Source organism: Sus scrofa, chromosome 9 (assembly GCF_054392235.1).
Source record: "Sus scrofa isolate SSC_HxYL_T2T_F1_AM1 chromosome 9, Sscrofa_HxYL_maternal_Yorkshire_Landrace_v2.0, whole genome shotgun sequence".
Classification (NCBI taxonomy): Eukaryota; Metazoa; Chordata; class Mammalia; order Artiodactyla; family Suidae; genus Sus; species Sus scrofa.
The window spans coordinates 52122719-52141189 of NC_139391.1; the positions used below are offsets into that span (position 1 = coordinate 52122719).

Consider the following 18471-nt stretch of genomic DNA (forward strand, 5'->3'; position numbering starts at 1 on the left):
CACCATTGGGGAGATTCATCAAAGACTGAATCTGGTTAAAGAGCAAGGGACATAGAGTCTTTATACAAGAGAAGCTGAAGATACCCAGTGCTCTTAATTTTCTAAAGCTAGATCTTATTCCTCCTAATTAGGTAAAGCAACATAACAAGAACAGTTTCCATCAATAAGCACCATAGTCAAGATGATCAATAAGGAAAATTCTATGAGCCTAGGGTAACCCATTTGCCACAAGCCTCTTCCCCTTAAGAGCTCTTCATCTTCCACTGCTTACAGGCTTGGCCCTAATGCTTGACTCTCTCCCTGAAAATCACAAAAATGCTCTTTTTATGCACCCCACAGATGGTATTTATGAGAAAAATAAGCCACTTCCTTCCCTGAATTTCCATCACCACTCCCACTCCTCATAGCTGGGAATAAAAAGACCTGCCTTACTCCAACTTAGCCCTTTCTAATCCCCCCCCCATCTCCCCCTTCCAGTCCTCCCAGCATCAGTTTCCCTCAAATAATTCTCCTTATTGTGTTTTTTCAACAATCCACTGAAAATTCTAAATAAGCATTTATGAATACCTATGACAAGGCTGCTTCCTTCTAAGGTAAATTCAGATAAATTAAGATAAAAAAAAAAACAAGGTCAGTGAGAGACAGAAGGTCAAAATGTCTATACAAAAGATCTTTCGCTGCAATTTACCCAATTCACAAGCTAAATTATACAAAAAGAGCAAGAGAAAGAGGGCTTGAAATTGTGGATTCTATTCTAGACAGTCACTAATAAGACTGAATAAGAATTCACTTTAACGAGATCATTCCTATTTTTAACATCCAGCCTATATCGAAGTATTTTATTAATAATAACAAGCATCTTTCCAAATTATCTCAGTGAGTTTTTCATAAAAATTTAACATGAGAAAAAAAACTTTTAAAGTTCCATCCCAATTGTCTGAACAAAACAGAAAACTCCCCAGAGGAAAATAATTAACAAAATTAAGATTTTTCTTAAAGATTTTAAACAAAAATGATAGGCAGGAAAGAGAATCAGAACTAACAAGGTTGACATTTTCCTCCCTGGAAGCGACAAATGATGACAGCCCCTTAGGCCACACTTAACAGGGCAGCACAGCTAATAGGATCTCCTGCACAGACTTGGTGGCCTATTTGTCCTGCACTTGGAATAACAGCCCAGTCCCTAGACATCGCTTAGCTCTCTCTCTCTTATGAGTTTGTTTCATCATAAAACCTACATGACAATCAAAGATCATCCAGAAGACTCACTAGGCTGGAGATGCACAGCTACCAGGAGCAAAAATGCTCTAGGAAGAGACTACAATGGTGCAGAATTGCATAAGCACGTTGGCAGTCTGCTGGAGGAAAGGGGAGAGGCACGTGTGGGGAGGCCTAGTGTTGGGTGAGTGCTTCATATGCAAAAAAAACCTGAAAACCAAAGGCCTAAGAGCTAAGAAGAAAGAGGATGGGGTACAGGACAGATTGAAGAAAACTGGCTGCGTTAGGCAGGCATAAGAGCCCATGCAAATGAGGGGCTCTGGATGTGTGCAGCTGCCCTCTCATACACCAGGGAAAATACCTTTCCAAGTCAGTCCCTTTTTGACATCACACATTCACTGAACCTCTGTGTGCATATCTCCATTCTGAGTTAAAGAATTATAGAGGTGGCTGGAGTTCCCTTCATGGCTCAGTGGTTAAGGAACCAGACTAGGATCCATGAGTATGCAGGGTCAATCCCTGACCTCGCTCAGTGGGTTAAGGATCTGGCGTTGCCAGCTATGGTGTAGGTCACAGACTCTCGGCTGCGATCTGCCATTGCTATGGCTGCGGCGCAGGCCAGTAGCTACAACTCCCATTAGACCCCTAGCCTGGGACTCTCCATGTGCCGCAGCTATGGGCCTAAAAAGAGAAAGAAAAAAAAAAAGAATTTTAGAGGCAGAAAAGAATCTCTTACACTCTGGGGGATAATCATGTTATTTACTGATCAACACACTGAGACTCAAGAAGAGTAGGTAATTTTTTCAAATAGCTTGGCCACTAATTAATTCAACAAATACTTATCAATGCCTACTATGTACGAGGCACAATTTTAAGCATTAAAGAAAGGGGGAAAAAGCAGACAAAACTCCTTGCCAGCAGGGAGCTTACATTCTACTGGGGAGCTTACTTATGGCAAGCACAGTGCTAAACACATTACAGATGTTAAACTTCTTTGGCCTCAAATCACATAGGGGTAGTTTAGGACCAGACAAGAAGCCAAACCACCTGATTCCAAAGTTACTGCAATTTCTACTCTGCCACCATTAGAGGCTGGTGATAAATCAAAGAAAAGTCATATTCCCTGTCCTTATAAAGCTCACATTCCAAGCTGATAAGCATAGACAGTGGAACATTACGGAGGAATTGAGCAATGGCCAAACCCGAGAACAAGAAAGGAGGCAGGACTAGTAATTGTTTTTGTCAACTACAAGACATTTAATATTTGATTTTTTTTTTTTTTTGCTTTGCTTTTTTTTAAACTAAGGCCACACGCATGGCATATGGAGGTTCCCAGGCTAGGGGTCAAATCAGAGCTACAGCCGCTGGCCTACGTCACAGCTCACAGCAATGCCAGAACCCACTGAGCAAGGCCAGAGATGGAACCCCCAACCTCATGGTTCCTATTGAGTCATTTCCACTGCGCCACGATGAGAACTCCAACAGCTGAAATTTTTTTAAGTCTTTAATTTTTTTCCTTCATTTGCGTGTTGGACTAGAAAAAGAGAAATTCGTGTTCTGGGAAGTTAAAAGTGGTCATTAAAAGTAGACTGACAAAATTAGGACAGCAGTTATCCCTGGTGAGGAACTGTTAGATGCACTGGAGAGGAATATCCATGGAGTCTCAATAAAACTGGCAACATTCAAGAAATAGCAACAACAACAACAACAAAAGACAAAAGACAAAAAAAAAAAAAAAAAAAAAAAAACTGGCAACATTCTAGTTCTTAATTGGGTAGAACTTCCCTGGGTGTTCATTTTATTATTTCATTGCTACATATTTTTGTACATTTCAAATATTAAGTGATAGGCATTCCTGTCTATGGTATAGGTCACAGCTGCAGCTCTGATTCAAGCCCTGGCCCAGGAACTTCCATATGCTGCAGCTGTGGCTGGAAAAAAATAGGTGATAAACATGGGTGCAGGGGGAATGATTTGAAGGAAAGAAGTCAGGATATGCAACCAAATAAAAAAGAAAGAAAATTTAAATCTTTAACGAATGAAAAATCAAGTTATTGTTAATGAAGGTGATGTAACAATATGACCCAAAGGCAATGATAAAATAGTAATATTAAAGTTAACAGCCTTTAACAGAAAAACTATAAAATAACAATCCTGCTCTCTTCTTTTCCTTTTCCCCACCTAATATACTGGACTCAAAACTCACCAAGTGGGGACAAAAGTCAGGAAATGATACACAGAGTGCTGCTAGTTTACACTTTTGATAAACCCTGAAGAACCATTTATGGGCTGCAGTTTGTCTGCATCTGGGCACTGTGTGGGTTCTTAGGCAGAGCTGCAGTCATTTTTCTTGACTCTGTTCTCCCACCTCAACTTTTTTTTTTTTTTTTTTTTTTTTTGGTCTTTTTGCCATTTCTTGGGCCGCTCCCGCGGCATATGTAGATTCCAGGTTAGGGGTCCAATCGGAGCTGTAGCCACCGGCCTACGCCAGAGCCACAGCAACGCTGGATCCGAGCCACGTCTGCAACCTACACCACAGCTCACGGCAACGCTGGATCCTTAACCCACTGAGCAAGGGCAGGGATCAAACCCGCAACCTCACGGTTCCTAGTCGGATTCGTTAACCACTGAGCCACGACGGGAACTCCTCAACTTTCCTTTCTTAACAGGGACCTTTGGGGTCCACTATTTGAGTGGTCGGATAAAGAAGGGGGAAAAAAAAAAAAATCCAGCATTATCCCTTTACTTGCATTTCTGGACAAGGTCCCTCTTCTGGTTTCTCCATGGCTGTGACCCAGCGTCCAGCCCGGGGTATTCAAACGAAACAATATATGACCTGAACAATAGTCAAAGTGAGTCACCCTCCTCCTCAATGCCACGCATATTATCCCACCACCAATATCTGCGAGCTGCAGCAGGAATCAAAGCTGAGTCTTAAATATTCTGAGCTAGTGAGGGGGTTGTATTTCTTAGCCCTAATCACCACTTAAAACTAGTAAAATTTAATTCCCCCAAGGAACCCAGCCTGAAGGAAACCCTCCCCAAGGGTGCCACTGAGGGGGCAGCACTGAAATGTTTGGGATGACTGAGTCATCAGTTTCCAAATATTATCTAACTAGCTTCGCCCCCTCCCCTTCGAGTTCCCCTGCAATTATTCAGAGACACTAAGGGCCTCGGTCTGAGCACATTTGGGCTTTCCCTCGCTTAGATAAACCCAACTCTCCCACTCCCTGCATCATAAAGGCAGTGGAAGGGAGTGGAGAAAGAGGACGGGCCGGGGCAGCCTAGGCCTTGCAAGGAGAACCAGGCTTCGGCCCGGGGTTCCGTCCCAGACCTACAGAAGGGGACTCGGGGGCCGTCCTACGGAGTAACTCAGAGTCCGCATAGGCGGACGGGCGGACAGGGGTCGGCCCGAGCCGAGCCCGGCCGCCTCACCTGCACTTGCGTCGGCCGGCAAGAGTAACGACAGCACCAACCCAAACACAAACCCCAGAGCGACCATGTTTGCGAGGAGGGCGCACCCCTGCGCCGCCGGGGCGGTGCGGACGCCAGCAGAGGTGGAGCCTTGTGGGCGGGGCCTGCGCAGGGCCGATAAGGTCAGACTCCGCCCTTCTCAGGTCATTAATTCCGCGAAGCCGTCCGCGGCCGCCGGGCTGGCCCTTGCTCTCCTCGGCCGCCGTAGTTGAATGGTTTGAGGGGGAACGGTTTCCCGGCAACGAGAAAAAACAACCGGAACTTTCAGCTCCAGCTCAGAGAGATTGAAGAGGTGAGGCGGTTTACCCCATTTCCTCTCCGAAATCGAGACGTCGCTTTCCCCTTCGCCTCTCTTATTCTCTCAGGGTCCCCGCCGCATTCTGGGAAACTTAGGGAAAACTGGCCCCCAAGCAGCCCATTCTGCTAGTGTGAAATCCCAGATCCTCGACGTCGCGCCTCAGACTAGACCTGTGTTCCCCCTGCGACCCCTCTCCTCGCCCCACCTTGGTTGAGGGTCTCTACCTTTTCACCTTAGAATGATTTAATACCCCATCTCCTGTTCCCTCAAAAAGAGAAAGGGAAAAAATCTTTACAGATTGGGCCTCACTAAACCACGTAGTCCCAACCTAGACCCCGACCCTACCTTACTCGGCAGCGTTGACACAAACAAGCCAGGTCTCTGAGTGTTATTTGAACACTGAGTAGCCCAACATGCTGCCTAGCAGCTATTCTTACCTAGCTCTGGTATTCCAAGATAGGAAAAGAAACCTGTTCAAGATGAATCCAGAAAATATAAGACTCCCCAAACATTGAAGACTGGAATTGCAAAATCATGACCTTGCCCCCAGCACCCCCGCCCCGTTGCCCCTTCCAGAGTATACAGATGCTTCGACGAGGCATTGCAGGTCATGCAGCAGAAGTGAAAGCTAAGGGAAAGACTGTGTGAAACTTATTCGACAAGTTAGTTTTAACAAGGACTAGTTTTTTTGTTTTTTAATTTTAGACCCTTAACAGGGCCTTTTCGGCAATTTAAGATGAATTTATAATAATCACTCTAAATCCCCGTGGGATAGCAGAAATTACTCTGTCTTCAAAAGACAGAGTGAGAAAAAATACTTATTATAGTGAAAAATCTGTGATTTTTGTAATTTTAAAAAATGATTTACCTATTAAATTAGACTGTTAACAGTCTAATAAGGGAAAATTTCAAAAATCTTTGGAAGCAATGGATAGACTTGGGTTGGGTTGGGGGTAAAAAGGATTGAAGTCCAGAAGTTTGGGGTCTCAGAAATAATTTGTCATTGTTGTGGTTATATAAGTAAAATAAGACAAATTTAAAAACAGTATCTTTAACGAATCTCTAGGTACAATAGACAGTTCCTTCCAAGGAGATGTCGATTCCATTCTCCAACACCCACTACCGAATTCCACAAGGATTTGGGAATCTACTTGAAGGGCTCACACGCGAGATTCTGAGGGAGCAACCCGACAATATACCAGCTTTTGCAGCAGCATATTTTGAGAATCTTCTAGAGAAAAGAGAGAGTAAGCTTTTTTTAAAATAGGCATTGGAAAAAAAGAGACTAAGCCTTTGATTATGGTAAAACTTGCTTAAGACCATTCCTATTACACAGAAAGCCTTTATGAGGCAGATAGCTTTAACAGTTATTGCTTTTTAAAACAGCATGTGCCTTTTTGGCAGATTCTCTTATGTCACATTATTCCACCTTATGGAAGGTTACCAGTTTATCACAGACTTTCTTCACTGTATTTCTCATGAACACATGCAGTGGAAGGGGAGGTCGGGAGAACATTCAGCCCAGCTCTCCATTTTCCAGCATGCTGTCCACCTACATCCTGGGCAGTTGACTGTCTGTTCTTCGTAAGAGGAGTTTGTGGTTTTCTTTACATTTTGACTCTTCTTACTCAAAAAGTATTATTAAGTATTGCAAAAAATAATATTTCTGTGCTCCTTAGATTAAATAAGTTGGTATTCACGGGAGTATATGAAACTGCTCCTCAAAAAAGGCGCACAGAAAAACTGCTTTTGAAAAGAAAACTTTTCAAAAAACTTCAGCTTGGGAAGGTGATTTATATTCTTTTTCTGTATTTCCAAGGTCCCATCCTGTCCAGAGACAGTGACTCTATGATTGAAAGCCAAAGCATAGTTTCTTTGCTTCCATAAATAAAATTTCCACATTCCCAGCCTTGAAGGTCTTTGACTATCAAGACCTGACTCACTGGTCAAAATGGAAATTATTACAGCTGTAGGTTTCTATTAAAAGCCCTAACTAGGGGAGTTCCCGTCGTGGGGCAGTGGTTAACGAATCCGACTAGGAACCATGAGGTTGCGGGTTCCATCCCTGCCCTTGCTCAGTGGGTTAACGATCCAGCGTTGCCGTGAGCTGTGGTGTAGGTTGCAGACGCGGCTTGGATCCTGAGTTGCTGTGGCTCTGGCGTAGGCCGGTGGCTACAGCTCAGATTCAACCCCTAGCCTGGTAACCTCCATATGCTGCGGGAGCGGCCCAAGAAATAACAACAACAACAAAAAAAAGACAAAAAGACCAAAAAAAAAAAAAAGCCCTAACTAGGAGTTCCTGTCCTCCTGGCACAGCAGAAACGAATCCAACTAGGGACCATGAGGTTTTGGGTTCCATCCCTGGCCTCGCTCAGTGAGTTAAGGATCCGGCATTCCCCTGAGCTGTGGTGTAGGTTGCAGACTCGGCTTGAACCTGGCATTGCTGTGGCGTAGGCCAGCAGCAACAGCTCCAAATGGACCCCAAGCCTGGGAACCTCCATATGCCACGGGGTGCAGCCCTTAAAAAAAAAGACAAAAAATAAAAATAAATAAAAGCCCTGAGTAGAACAACCATTTTGTTTAAACTGTAATCATCATTACTTTTGATTACATTATTTCAAGAGTAGTAAAGGTAACTAGAAATAATCACAAGCAAATAAACATTCTATTTTAAATCATTTCACTGAGGAGGAAACCTACCACAAGGCTTGAATTGAAACAATACCCATACACATAACATAGACTCCACCCCCTTCTCTTTGCTCTACCCTAACAGAGAAATTTGCTCTGCCAATTTCCTGAATTGCTGGTCTTTTCCATTTCCAGCCCCGTGAATATTTGTTGCACAATCTGAAACCCAACTGCCACTAAAAAGCTATTAAGAGAAATCCTTTAGAGTAAGAGATGAATTATAATAATCATTAATTTAATTTTATTATAATGTTAATTTTACAAATTCATGAGTAAGAGGTTTTTAGTCATTTTTTAATTTTAGACCTCAGAAACATCTCATTACAAAAACATTTGAGTCATTTGTTGCTAGATCATGATAATTAAAGCAATTAGTAATTCAGACTAAGGTTCTCAGGGTCTCTAATAAAAATTGGGTGAAACTATTTGAAAAAATTTTAAGCACCACACCCATTTCTACTCATGTAAACCAAGGTGAATTCTCCAAATGATAGATGGATCAGAACTTAATCTCCAAAAAGGAAGAAAATAGTCCTCTAGCCCAGTCTCTTACACAGTACAAGAATTCTCATGCCAGCATCCCACAGAAGTAATTACTAGTTTTAATTCTTCTTTTTGTGACAGGAAATGTTTTAGTATATGATATAAGTGGTCTCTCAAATCACCAGGGAAAAAGTTGGCTTTCTTTTAAATGATCAAAAAATAAAGATGTAAAAAGATCAAATTGGATCTATTTCTTACATCATATACCAGGATAAATTTCCAAGTTTTTCAGAAATTTAAATACTTTTTTAAATGAAATCATACAAATATTGGAAGAAAGCATGAATTAATTTCTCTATAACATAAAAGGAAAATTCTGCTAGCTAAGTTGCTATAATTACTTTAAAAATCCAAAAGCAATTAGAGAAAAGATTGATAAAATTGGCAAAAGTAAACTTTCACATGGCAAAAATCATTGTATGGAAAATAAAAGTACAAATGATAAACATTTGCAATTTATATTCACAACAGGTTAATAAACCTATGAAATAAAAAGCTTATAGAAATGGTGAAGAAAAAAACAACAACCCTACGTAAAATCTGGGCAAGTGATATGAGCAAACAATTTGCACAAAAATAAATACAAATTGTCCTTAATATATGAAAACATAAACCCGTAATAACAGAATAACAGAAGTCCATATCAAAGCTACACTGAGGAGCAACCAACACAACTCCCCCCATCAAATTGGCAAAAGCAATTTATTTTAAGCAAGCCAGAAAAGAAATACATACTCACATACATTGCTGGAGGGGATACAAAATGATACAACCCCAAGAAAGGGAAGTTGGCAATATCTACCAAAATTATATATATATATTTTACATTTGACCCAGAAATTCCACTTCACTTTTCACTGTATTCTTACTTGAGGAAGCAATCCAAATATTCATCATAGGGGGTTCATTGAATAAACTTGAGTACATCCACACTACTGAATAATATACTGCTGTAAACAAAAATGGAATGAGGAAGATCTCTATATGATGCTATGGAGTGATCATCAGGATATATTAAGTGAAAAAAACATGGAAAATGTATTTAGTATACTACCAATTATCTTAACAGAGGGGTGTTGATGTGAATACATAAGTGTTCCTTTATATTTTTTATTTTTATTTCTTCTTTTACAGCCACACCTGTGACATATGGACGTTTCCAGGCCAGGGGTTAAATTGGAGCTGAAGCTGCCAGCCTACATCACAGCCACAGCCACGGCAATACCAGATCTGAGACGCATCTGTGACCTACGCTGCAGCTTGTGGCATTGCCAGATCTGTAACCCACTGAGAGAAACCAGCAATTGAACCTGCATCCTCACAGAGACAATGTTCGGTCCTTAACCTACTGAGCCACAACAGGAATTCCTATTTATATACATATATATATATATATATATATATTTTTTTTTTTTTTTGTCTTTTTGCCATTTCTTGGGCCGCTCCCACAGCATATGGAGGTTCCCAGGCTAGGGGTCGAATCGGAGCTGTAGCCACCAGCCTACGCCAGAGCCATAGCAACGCAGGATCCAAGCCGCGTCTGCAACCTACACCACAGCTCACGGCAACGCCGGATCCTTAATCCACTGAGCAAGGGCAGGGACCGAACCTGCAACCTCATGGTTCCTAGTCGGATTCGTTAACCACCGCGCCATGACGGGAACTCCTCACTGTAAATAATATTATTCTAAAATGTTTTATATATTGTAGGTCATGCAAATAAGTAACTACTATTATTAGAAATAGAATTTTTAGTGTAAATAAAATGACATACAAATATAAAAAATGAAAGTAAAAACCCATAATTCTAAATTGAAAAATATCAGTATGACTTTGTGATGCACTTTCTCTTTTAGAAAATGAAGGTATCAGAGTTCCCTTCGTGGCTCAGGGGAAATGAATCTGACTAGCATTCATGAGGATGCAGGTTCTGAAACTAACAGCACTAACGGCCTGAATCTAACCAGAACACAGACTGGGACCTGAACCCATGTGCCGGGACTCAAACCCAGCCAAAACCCAAATTGAGACTTGAACCCACGGTTTTACATTCAAGTTACTCACCCTGTGTTCGGACTCACTGAGGTTCTGGTTCTTTACACCTCCGAACAGAAGGAATTCAGTGAGAGACAAAGTGATAGGCAAGAAACAGATTTACTAGGATAGGACGCTTGTAAGAGATGCAAGCAGGCAGGCAAGGAAGCTCTGCCCAAGGATCAGGTGGGCCACAGTTTTATCATCCAAGGGGAGGGGGGGCTGAAAAGGCCCGCCTCTTCCTTTCTGGGAGTAGTAGCTCCTCCTTAGTATCCGGTGAGGTGTGTATTCAAGTCAGCTGAAGGGAGGTCCTCCAACTCCTGCCCTAGGTCTGAATCTGGATGCAGGCCTCAGCCCATCCCCCACCCAATGACCTGAGGCAATTCTCCCACCTCCACTAGTTAAGCAAGCCTGCCTTTTCTTGAACTTACAGTGGTCTCCCCAAATCCCCCAGGTTTCCCTCTTTATCTATGATCCCCTCTTGGGGCTTCTACAACCACCTGTGCCTACTCTAGCCCTATCAGTTCAATCCCTGGCCTTGCTTAGTGGGTTAAGGATCCAGCATCGCTGTGAGCTATGGTGTAGGCTGGCAGCTACAGCTCCAATTCAACCCCTAACCTTGGAACCTCCATATGTCGCAGGTGCGAGCCTAAAAATAAAAAAAAATTTTTTAATTGAAAGTATCATTTTCTGTCTCTATACGTTTTTTAAAGGCCTCAAAACAATGACCAACCCTGTACCAGTGAGCACCTAGTCCCTAGATTGTGGCGTCTTAATTATCATTTCCCAGGATCCTGGGCTTCTTGGAGAACTAACCAATCCCATGTACTGAGCAGGAAATATGCAAGATGAACCTCAAAATTTTGCCTTATGAGAAAATAAGAAAACTATCAACGATTATTAGAGTTGTTTCCAAAGGACTCAGGAACGTCTGAGCACCTAGTAACTCCTGCTGGACAATTTTGGACAATTAGAGCATCAATAAGAATAATAAATGCAGTAAGTCTGAAATTCATCCTATGCGTTAAATATTCATTAGTTCATAATGATTTACCGAAACAAACAAAACCCACCTTGAGAGGATTCTACGGAACCAACTGATTAATCTTAAAACTGATAAATAAAAGGAAAGAACCAAACCTTTATCCTACCTTTTCCTTAAGAACTATATTTCAGGGTAACCAAATATGGAAAATAGTTAAAGTACTCCAGAAATAAAAAAGTAATGATCAATTAGAACATTGCCGTTTCAACTCCTAAAGAAATTATCGAAGCAGTCATCATCAATGGGCCCATAAAAACTGTAAAATGAGAAAGAATCAGATATTATATATCTCCGGACAGAATTACACTGCACTACCTATAAAGTATTCTTGAAAACGAAAACTCAAACTTGAATCAGATGGAACCTATAGATCTAAGAGCAGTCTACAGGAAATTCAGAGGCAGAGGAATTTGTTTAAAAAAAAAATTACAATGGAAATGGAATCAGAAATATCTAAACTATGGAAAACTCCAAAGGAAAAATGACTCAATTCCCTCAACAAATAAATTGCAAGGAAAAAAATGTGGAATGGGAGGGAAGGAGGTTTCAATTAAAAGAGATTGAAAAGTCATAACAAAAGGCTGTATGTGCCCATTGTTTGGGTCCTGATTTGAACAAACCAACAGCAAAAAATAAATAAATAAATAAAAGGTAACCAAAAATATATTAAGCAATGGGAGAAATTTGGATAGTTGATGATATTAAGGAATTATTATTAGTATTTTTAGATGTAGTAATGGTTTGTGGCTTTATATCTTAGAGATACATGCTGAAGCAAGTATCTGTAGATAAAATAGATGTCTGGAAGTGGCTTGAAAAAAGAAGGGCAGGAAAGTGAGTGAAGTTACAAATCAAGTAAGATCAATAGTGAGTTTATAATTGATAAATATGAATAATGTGCACATGTGAATTTTCTACATTATTCTACTTTCTAAGTTTGAAATTCTTGATAATGAAAAGTTAAAGAAAAAGTCTGTTTAAATATAAATACTTCAACTGACTACAAAATATGCCTAATTTTAAAAAACTCCCATCCTTCACTTTTCCAAACTTCCTTACTATTCAGCATTTATGTTTATACATTTTCCCATTGTGGCTCAGCTGGTTAAGGATTCCATTTCAGTTCCTGGTCTTGCTCAGTGGATTGAGGATCTGGCATTGCTGCAAGCTGTGGTGTAGATCACAGATGCAGCTGGGATCCCACGTTGCCATGGCTGTGATATAGGCCTGCACCTGCAGCTCTGATTCGACCCCTGGCCTGGGAATGTCCATATGCTACAGGTGCAGCCCTAAAAATGGAAAGAAAAAAAACTTACATAAGGTTATATAATTAAATAGTAATGTTTCTATACTTATATTTAAGTATTGGCATCTGTTTTTTCTCTCTCCCCCATTTTATTATAAATTCTATGAAGGCAGCAATTCAGTTTTTTAACTACCTTTCTAAATGTCCTCAAGGGTTCATTTAGTATTTAATTCATCATCATATATTTAACAATCTAGTTACATCTACAGCACTAGGCTCTGTATAACATCAGTAACATTTTCAACTGGCAGTAAAGGACCTATACTTTGAAAAAGAAACATGTTTTATGTTACTAGTCTGTATTTACTTTAATGAACTCAAGTCTGAAATTATTTTATTTTTTTGTCATTTAGAAACCAACTTTGATCCAGCAGAATGGGGAACTAAGATAGAAGACCGCTTCTATAACAACCATGCATTCAAGGTATGGTCCCATGAAGCTACTGGATTTGGTTAATTCTTCTCCCTATCTCTAATACAGAGATTATTGGGAATCTCCCCCAAATTATGAATATTGTAAGAGGCATTACAAATGTCTTATTAAATCTATTTAATTGTACTGTTCTTTCTGTCAAGAAATTCTTTTCTAAGGTATCTGAATCATGTACAGTACTTAGCTTAAATTTAAAGACGACGAACATGTTTTATATGAATACCGACTGTGATGCAGTAGGTTAGGGACCCAGCATTGCTGCAGCTCTGGTGTAGGTCTCAGCTGTGGCTAGGATTCCATCCCTGGCCTGGGAACTTCCATATGCCATGGGTGTGGCCAAAAAAATTATGTTTTATGAACTAAAGGAGCTCTTCTCATAGGTTATAAATTAGCAATGCTTCCATTCCGGAGGAAGATTTTAGTAACCATGTCAAAATAGAGCTGGTTTCCCTATTTCCTATATAAATTCTTCCCCATAGCAAAAATTACTTCTTTGACTTAGTTTTTAATCTGCAAACGTCATCAAAAAAGTCAACTTGACCTCACACTATGGAATACAATAATAGCATTTATTTCATTACTATTTGAGAAACTACTAGCACCTCTTTTTTATTCTCTGATGACAATTCATTACAGCATAATATCACAATTTAGTATGACAGTGCTTTGTTTTTAATATAATATAATAGTACACACATTCCAAAAGCAAAAGATCAAATTTTTTTTACCAATTCTTTGGTCTTTAGTATTTTTATTCATATTCCCTTGAGAGTTTTCTTTTTCCGCCTACTTTCCTTAACAAATCATATTTAATTCCCACTACTTATCAATAACTTAAGGTAATATTTAATTACCTTTAAGCTGTTTGATTCAAGACTTTACTATTTTGGAAACATTGCCTATTTGGCCCTCTCCCCTTTTTCCAGGAGCAAGAACCACCTGAGAAATGTGAGCCTGGAAAAGAAAAGTCTCAGACATCTGTGGAGGATACACCAGCCTTAGTAAGTTATATTTTCCATATATTATTGGATTCCTACAAAGAATGACATCACTCAATTTAAAATTTTTCCAAAGATGAATCTAGTCTCTTATCCATATTCCTAAAATTATGATTTTGCTTTCTAGATAACTAGCGTCAGTGATACACTAACTGGTGGATCATTTTTAGCCATGCCTCTTATAAAGGAAAACTCATTCTTCCCCTTAAAAATAACAATCTCATTTTCCAAGATTGTCAATGGAGGGGAGAATCTCCCCAAGCAATACAGACAGAAATCACAGCCTCAGTCTTGATCCTTTGGCTTCCACTTTGGAAATTTTTCACTAATTGATGCTGTCACCACCACACAGTGGCAAAGGTTCAGATGGGGAATTACATACAGCCAAATAAAATGGCTTTATCCAATGAGTCCTACTCATCTTCCATGCATTTTGCCCTGCAAAAATGACTTCCTGCCTGACAGTCTACTCCCAAGCAATATGTGCTAGGTTCAGTCCACTCTCAAAAATGCCTATATTCAGTGGTGTGCTAAAGTCAGCTCTTAAGAGACAATTGTGCACATGCCTACAGAACCCCACATTCAGTAGCATCACTTTGATAGTTTGAGATCAGCCACAGTGGGAGCATTAAGATCATGGTAAATACATAAATCAGGACCATTTTCTTTCTGGAGAGTCAGTTGTTAAACATTTACCAGCATATCATTCATTGTCTATATGCTTCATAGTCCAGACTCAAGAGGACCAAGCCTAGTGAGAAAAAAGAACTCACTATGTACAATGTTGAAGGCCAGATTTCTGAGTTTCTTTACATGCATTGATGTCCCAATTATTGGCAGATATTTACCCAAGAATTGACATCAAAAATGGGCATTCCCCCTCAAGGAATACCTTTCTTCCTACCCAGTGGGACATAATTTTTCCCTGTAACCTTTACAAGTCATTTCAGAATTGTATCAGTACAATTCAATCAGCCCAGCGTTAGCATACGATGAAGTAGGAGGTCAGGAAAGAAGGAAAGGAGTGTCATTTCCTTATGTCTTTAATAGGTGCCCTTGCACAGACTCTTATGACTTTGAATTGAGATCCCATTGATTTCCAACATCAGCATAATTCATTTTGCCCATACTAGGGCATTTTCTCAGAGGATTTTATACCAATCTGTTTGTATTAAGTTTAAAAGAGCTGGATTTGCCTCATTGTTTGTCAAGGGGAAGGGAGAATTTAAACAACCCAAAGGGCCATTAATAAGAGAATGAGTAAATAAATCAAAGTACATCGGTACAATGGAATACAATGGTGTCATTAAAAAAATAATGGATACGGAGTTCTCCCTGTGACTCAGTGGGTTAAGAACCCGACTAGTATCCATGAGGATGCATTTTCGATCCCTGGCCTCGCTCACTGGGTTAAGGGTCCAGCATTGCCATAAGCTGCAGTGTAGGTGGCGGATGGAGCTCAGATCTAGCATTGCTGTGGCTGTGGCATAGGCCGGCTGTTGTAGCTCTGTTTCTATCCCTAGCTCTGGGAATGTCTACATGCCATGGGTACCACACTAAAAAGAATAATAATAATGGACAAAATTATATATTGAATGACAAAAAGAGAGAACCAAGATACATTGTTACATGGAAAAGTAGTTGCATAACTTTGTGATTAGCATGATCTCATTTTTTAAATAAAAAGGCAAATATATATACCCAGATGAATACATTTGCATATAGAGAAATTTTAGAAGGATATTTATACTCAACCCATAGTAATAATTACCTCTTAGGAGTAGGATTTAGGAAGAGGGAGAAAACTTTCACTACCGGTGATATTTAAGTTTTTAAATGTATATGTATCACTTTTATAATTAAAAATCTATTAAAAGCTGTATATCTATTGAACTGTACACTTAAGATCTGTGCATTTCACTATCTGTAAATTATACCCACTTTTTTTTAAAGAGGCTGTACACAAAAATTCAAGAGCTCTCATTGTGGCTCAGCAGTTTACAAACCCAACTAGTATTCATGAGGATGTGGGTTTGATCCCTGGCCTCACTCAGTGGATTAAGGATTCAGATTGCTGTGAGCTGTGGTATAGGTCGCAGACTTGGCTCGGATCCCAGACTTGGCTGGGATCCCGAGTTGCTGCGGCTGTGGCGTAGGCCACCAACTGCAGGTCTGATTCCACCCCTACCCTGGGAACTTCCATATGCTACATGTGTGGCCCTAAAAAGAAAAAAAAAATTTTTTAATTAAAATTAAAAATTAAAAAAAATTCAACAAACCAGGATAAAACTGACTTTATTGGACTAAATAGATTTCTCTTTGGCATTTCACTTTATTATTATTTTTTTTAATGTTTTTTCTTTTTAAGCCCGCACCTGCAGCATATGGAGGCTCCTAGGCTAAGGGTCAAATCAGAGCTACAGCTGCCGATCTACGCCACAGCAACTCAGGATTCAAGCTGAATCTGCAGCCTACACCACAGCTCACGGCAATGCCGGATCCTTAACCCACTGAAAGAGGCCAGGGATGGAATCGCAACCTCATGATTACTAGTCGGATTCGTTTCCCCTGTGCCATGATGGGAACTCCGGCATTTCACTTTAAATGTATAATTTTGATTAGCTAATCATTGAGAAACGAAGAACACTTTAATCCATTTTACGTAATGATGATTCTTTTGAAACAGCCCGTTTACTATACTTCTTGGCATTTTTACTGCACTTCAAGGATTCTTATTCCCCCCCCAAAAAAAAGTTAAATAGGAAGCTGTTATGTGGGAGCTGTTTGGGGGGGAGAAATTGGCAATGATCTTTTATTGCAGAGACATATCAAAGACTGACAAAACAAAATGCCTGATGTTTTAACATTCACCATTTGGTACATAAACAATGTGACAATATATAAAATTCCCTCAGGAAGCAACCCATCTCAGTTATTGCATCCCTAAACTGTTTAAATTTGTGCTCTTATTTTTATGGCATCAAAATCTGGGCTATTTAAGAAGTCTCTTCTTCCCACGAAGGAATCTTCAAAAGATAAGAACATGGAGGAGAATGCTGCTCTTAAAATCCAAGCAGCCTTCCGGGGACATTTAGCCAGAGAGGAGGTAAGGAAAATGAAATCAAGTGAGATTCAAGAAAACGAAACAGAAGAAAACGAGTGAGAAGACTGGCTTTACCCTCCAGAAAACACAAAAAAATCCGAATCCATCAACACTGTTCTGATTGTCTTTTTTTCTTAGTGAGATTTGATGTAGTGAAATAACATTTGTTGCTGTTGTGAAAATCTGTCGCGAGCATTTGTTTAATAAACATGCCATTGAACACATGCCTCTTGAAGATTTCTCTGAGATCATGAGACTTATTTATACTTCTCCCAAGTCTATCTATAGAGACCCTTGGATTTAGAGTTAGGAGTATCTGAATTTTCAGAGATCTCAGAGGCTGGGTCATCTAACCATCATCTAATGAAGAAATCCGCTCTATCACATCCCTGAAAAATAGTCCTTTGGCTCCTGTTTCACTCCAGTAGTAGAGAACTTCACTGCCTTTCAAGGAGAGTCCATTTAATTTTTGAATAACTCAAATCTGTCTCCCTGTAAATTTCACCCATTGGTTTTCATTTGTCAGGCATGCATTCAATCTTTTATTGAAAAAAATATATTGATTACAATTCATATGCTGGGATTTAGTAGTTAATATCCATTCTTACAGTCATGTAGCTGACAGGTTGTTTTTTTTTTTTTTTTTTTTTTTGGTCTTGCTCTCCAGAACCATGCAAAACAAGACTAATACGTAATATTTTAAAAAAACAAAAGCTATCATAACATCATAAATACTCTTATTTAGCTAAAACATTCCACATTTCTTTAATGTAAAAGATAATATAAACTCAGAGGCCTATGTCTTTTTCCAATGAACTGCTCAAACTCCTTGTACCTTATTTTTATAAAGTTCAGCTTTCCTTTTTTGAGGCTTCCTCACCCTTAAAAATCTAAGACAAGATGCAGTTCCCTTCCCAACATGTGAGAAAGTGGAGTCTTATTTAATTAATGCTGTTGCCGTACATGAGCAGACTGAAGGCATGTCCTGGCTGGTTCAGACTCCTGTCTGCACCACAGTGGATGTCCCATACTTTGGTTCTAGGATGACACTCTTAGTTCACAGCCATTGTTCCCCAAAGCTCAAAAACAGGCCTGGGTGGCTCAGACTTGAGGAGCTTCTAAAACCCAGCTGTATGTTATGTAAATCAAGTGTATATACTGTGATCCTTATCCTAAGCTCATTCTCTTTTTGCAAAGCAGAAAGTACCCCATTGCCCTTCCCTCTCACCGAGCTTTCATCAGGCTTTACAACAGTTCAGCCATGTGAGTGATCTTCTCCACCCAAACAAAGATGACTTTCAAGATTGTGACATTCATTCTCTAATCTT

The 18471-nt window shown here is 39.8% G+C and overlaps 2 protein-coding genes across 7 annotated transcripts in view; one reads left to right on the forward strand and one right to left on the reverse strand.

The window, feature by feature from the left end:
- Window positions 1–4743, reverse strand: part of SIAE (sialic acid acetylesterase) — a 39595-nt gene extending 34852 nt beyond the window's left edge. For all 3 annotated transcript variants that reach the window (XM_013979529.3, XM_013979526.3, XM_021063058.2), the window contains exon 1: window positions 4654–4743. Coding sequence is in view for 1 of the 3 variants with exons in the window: in XM_013979526.3 (XP_013834980.2) it covers window positions 4654–4720 (67 nt within the window). In the remaining 2 variants the exon portion in view is untranslated. The remainder of the gene's footprint in view (window positions 1–4653) is intronic.
- Window positions 4744–4838: 95 nt separating this feature from the next.
- On the forward strand, window positions 4839–17367 carry SPA17 (sperm autoantigenic protein 17). 4 transcript variants are annotated; one of them, XM_003130022.4, is made up of 5 exons: window positions 4839–4984; window positions 6057–6237; window positions 12963–13033; window positions 13969–14043; window positions 17042–17367. In XM_003130022.4, exons 2-5 carry the CDS (start codon window positions 6084–6086, stop codon window positions 17201–17203), a joined length of 462 nt encoding a protein of 153 aa, XP_003130070.1. In that variant the 5' UTR covers window positions 4839–4984; window positions 6057–6083; the 3' UTR covers window positions 17204–17367. The 4 variants fall into 4 exon arrangements, 3 of the variants coding, with proteins under 3 accessions (XP_003130070.1, XP_005667513.1, XP_003130071.1); XM_005667456.3 differs by having other exon boundaries at window positions 17045–17367; XM_003130023.4 differs by having other exon boundaries at window positions 17063–17367.
- Window positions 17368–18471: the final 1104 nt, after the last annotated feature.